Source organism: Octopus bimaculoides, chromosome 23, assembly GCF_001194135.2.
Source record: "Octopus bimaculoides isolate UCB-OBI-ISO-001 chromosome 23, ASM119413v2, whole genome shotgun sequence".
Classification (NCBI taxonomy): domain Eukaryota; kingdom Metazoa; phylum Mollusca; class Cephalopoda; order Octopoda; family Octopodidae; genus Octopus; species Octopus bimaculoides.
Window position 1 is genome coordinate 35034167 of NC_069003.1, and position 3305 is coordinate 35037471.

The 3305-nt window shown below is 39.4% G+C and overlaps 1 protein-coding gene across 1 annotated transcript in view; it reads right to left on the bottom strand.

Annotated features, from left to right (window-relative positions):
- Window positions 1-570: 570 nt before the first annotated feature.
- The window catches only part of LOC128250616 (neurabin-2-like), a 9548-nt gene continuing 6813 nt past the window's right edge, over window positions 571-3305 (bottom strand). The window contains exons 3-4 of the mRNA XM_052976039.1: window positions 2730-2862; window positions 571-710 (exon numbers count right to left, since the gene is read on the bottom strand). Coding sequence (XP_052831999.1) covers window positions 586-710; window positions 2730-2862 — 258 coding nt within the window. The 3' untranslated portion in view covers window positions 571-585. The remainder of the gene's footprint in view (window positions 711-2729; window positions 2863-3305) is intronic.

The following is a 3305-nucleotide window of genomic DNA, read 5'->3' on the forward strand; positions in this document are numbered from 1 at the left end:
CTCATTAACTGAAAATATGGTATAAATATCACCGTGAAATAATGATATAATAAATGATACCATCGTGTAATAGCATCACAAGTATATAAGATGGTTTGGGATTGAGAAAGTTATCAATTTCCAGCTGAAGCTCTTCATTGGTAGAATAAACACCTGAGAGGTGAATACAAGAGAATCACTGGAGACTACAAAGCATAAAAAGTATTCTAAACACTCTGAAATCATCAGAACACTTGAATTTATCTAGCAAGTTCAGCGGACCATTGATTAGAATCTCATGAAGTCCATGAGGTTAGTTGCAAAAAAGATCTCCATGTGTCAGAAGGAATAGTTAGAAATATTGTCCACGAAGACATCAGATATAAGTATTATGCAATGGAAGGTCATGTGTTTCAGTAAGACTCTGCACTATCACACATGGCTCTAGTAACACAGGAATGGATGGCTGAAAATTTGCACGGTCACATAACCCCTAACATTTGGCCTCCTAATTCCCCAGATCTCAATCCATTGGACTATTAAATGTGGAGCATTGTTGAGAGAGAGAGGTCAATGAATACGCCCATAACACCAAAGATTCTTTACTTACCTGCCATCTCGCTGAGCGGCTCCCGAGGGTGCTAATGTCTTGATAAATATACCAAGCTTTTCTAGACCAGCATCAGCACCAACTCCCATACCAATAATACTCAATCCAAGCCCATCGTGACCTGTTGAAAGAAGAATTGAATCATTAGAAATAACCGGACCAGATCAATCGCTTTCTAAGATCAATCATTGAAAATAACCACTATTTGGTTGAAATGACCGTTAATGATAGAGACGGGGGTCAGAAGTTGAACTATGAGGAGGAGGAGTCATTGAGATGCTGAAAATATCCAAAGTAGGGACAACACTGGTCAGTTGCAGAGTCCTTGTGGAATCATAGGAAGAAATCAATTGCAATGTTTGGAGTAGTTTCTACTCTGGGCACAAGTTTACTCCACTGGACTCCGCCATCATTATGCAATGTATGTATAAAAAATCCTAAGATATTTTTGTAATTAAACATTATTAGGAATTGTATAAAAAAAAAAGTTTAAATATTTTGTGTCTTGTATAACCAATTTATTGCAGCGGAATTTTAACATCAAAACCTTATATGGACCTTTAAGGGCCATACAGAGCCCCAGTTGGAAACCAGTGGTCTAACTCATGCATGCATGGAAAAACAGACATTAAACAAATGATTGTACCCCACCCCACCACTACACAATGTGATTCAATATAGTTTCCATCTGCCAAATTTTATCTCAATAGACATTCTCTCTCTCCTTCTTTCTTCCTCTCCCACAGTTTCTCTTTTATGCTCCCCCCCACTTCCTCTATGCCACAATGCTTGCATCACGCTTTCTATATATAGAGACAGACAGAGACAGAGACAGAGGGAGAGGGAGAGAGAGAGACATATGTGTCATTGGACCTTCATCTTCCACCCTCTCTCTCATTCTCTCAATGTTTCTCTTTCACTTTTCCCATCCCTGTGTTACTGCATCTCATTTTCTCTCACATCTTCCTCCTATATAACAACCAGCCTCTCTCCTCTCTCTCTCTCTCTCTTCCCTACCTCTATATCCTTACAGGCTTCTTAGTTCTTGAGCACTCTCACACTTCTAACCTCTTCCCCTTCTCTCTTAAACACCCCTCCTCCACCTCTCTCATACCCTCCATTCCCCTCTCCCCCCACCTCCTTAATGACGTAGCATTGCTCTGTAAATAAACACTTTCTCAACAGTAATAATTAACCGAAAATTTCCTTCAAAACAGACGTCAAATGGAACTTCAGACTAATTACTTCCTAGATAATTTATACTAAGTGCCATGTAATTAACAGTAAATAATTAGGAAATGCATTTATTAAAAGTAGGAATAATAATTAAAAATTCTCAATTACAATTCTCCAAGGAAGGTCAGTTGCCCCCCCCCCCAACTTCATCTAAATGACCCACCTTAACAAAAGAGCGATTTAATCCTAATTGTTCAGGCTATTAACCTTGTCTTTACATATCAGACCCGACCCACATGTACCCCATTCACTCCACCTGTACCACCCCTCCCTCCACCTCTGGCCATTCGGTACTGACACCTGCCTTTCACTCACCTCTTGCTCCCCTCCTCATCCCTACTCTCTCTCTCTCTCTCTCTCAGGTACACTGGTACTGAGATAAAATGCACCCAGTGCACTCTGAGTGGTGTTAAGAAGGGCATCCAGACATAGAAACTGCCCCAAATATGAAACATACAACTGAGATGTGGTCCCCTAAACCATCGAGAAAAGCAGCAAATTTGTAACCAGCATGGAAATCAGGCATAAAACAACAAATATATATATATACATATATAATATTTTTTACTTGTTTCAGTCATTAGACTGTGGCCATGCTGGGGCATCGCCTTGAAGAATTTTAGTTGAATGAATCGACCCAAAACTTTTTTTTTTTTCAAGCCTGGCACTTAGCAATGGAGGGTCCCAAGAGTAAACCTATTGAAACACCAACGTCTGCTATTTGTATGATCACTGTACTCCCATCATGGATGGAATATTTGAACCTTATGTCCACTCTCTGCAAGATTATAGATCGATGAAATCTAACTTTCTCTAATCAACCTTCTTTGTGGTAATTCTTGGAAGAAATGGAGTTGGTGGGGCATGGGTAAGGGTTTGCAAAAGGATCAATCATTGAAGTTACCTTTCTGTAATTCCACAGGAAATACATTCATTCGATCGACTCTTTTTTCCAGCTCGTATTCAGCTGAAGCTGCCACAGGATCGACATCCTCGTTGCGTCGGTCATATTCAAATGTAGCCCATGTTGAAAACACCTGACAACAAACAACAAAGAAAACAGCAATAAACAAACAAAATTATCAAAGCTGGATGGCTTTGAAAACAAACATAGAATCCATCAAAAGTGATGCAGAAGTAGCTGAATGAAGAATGTAGTAGGGAGCAACAAGTCTTTAATCTTTTACTTATATCAGCCATTAGACTGCGGTCATGCTGGAGCACTACCTGTTAGTTGAATGAATCAAACCCAGTAATTTTTTTTTTTCCTTAGCCTGGTGCTTATTCTATGTCTCTTTTGCCAAACCAGATGGAAATGATATTTCCCTTCGCAAATATTAATCAGACACAGACAGTGTGGCATTAGGTAGCTGGAGGGGATGTCCTCCTGGGGCTATAAACAACAGTAGCATCGTCCTCTATAGGACCACCACATTTAGTTAGCAAATATACCTCACAATATATATATATATATATATAT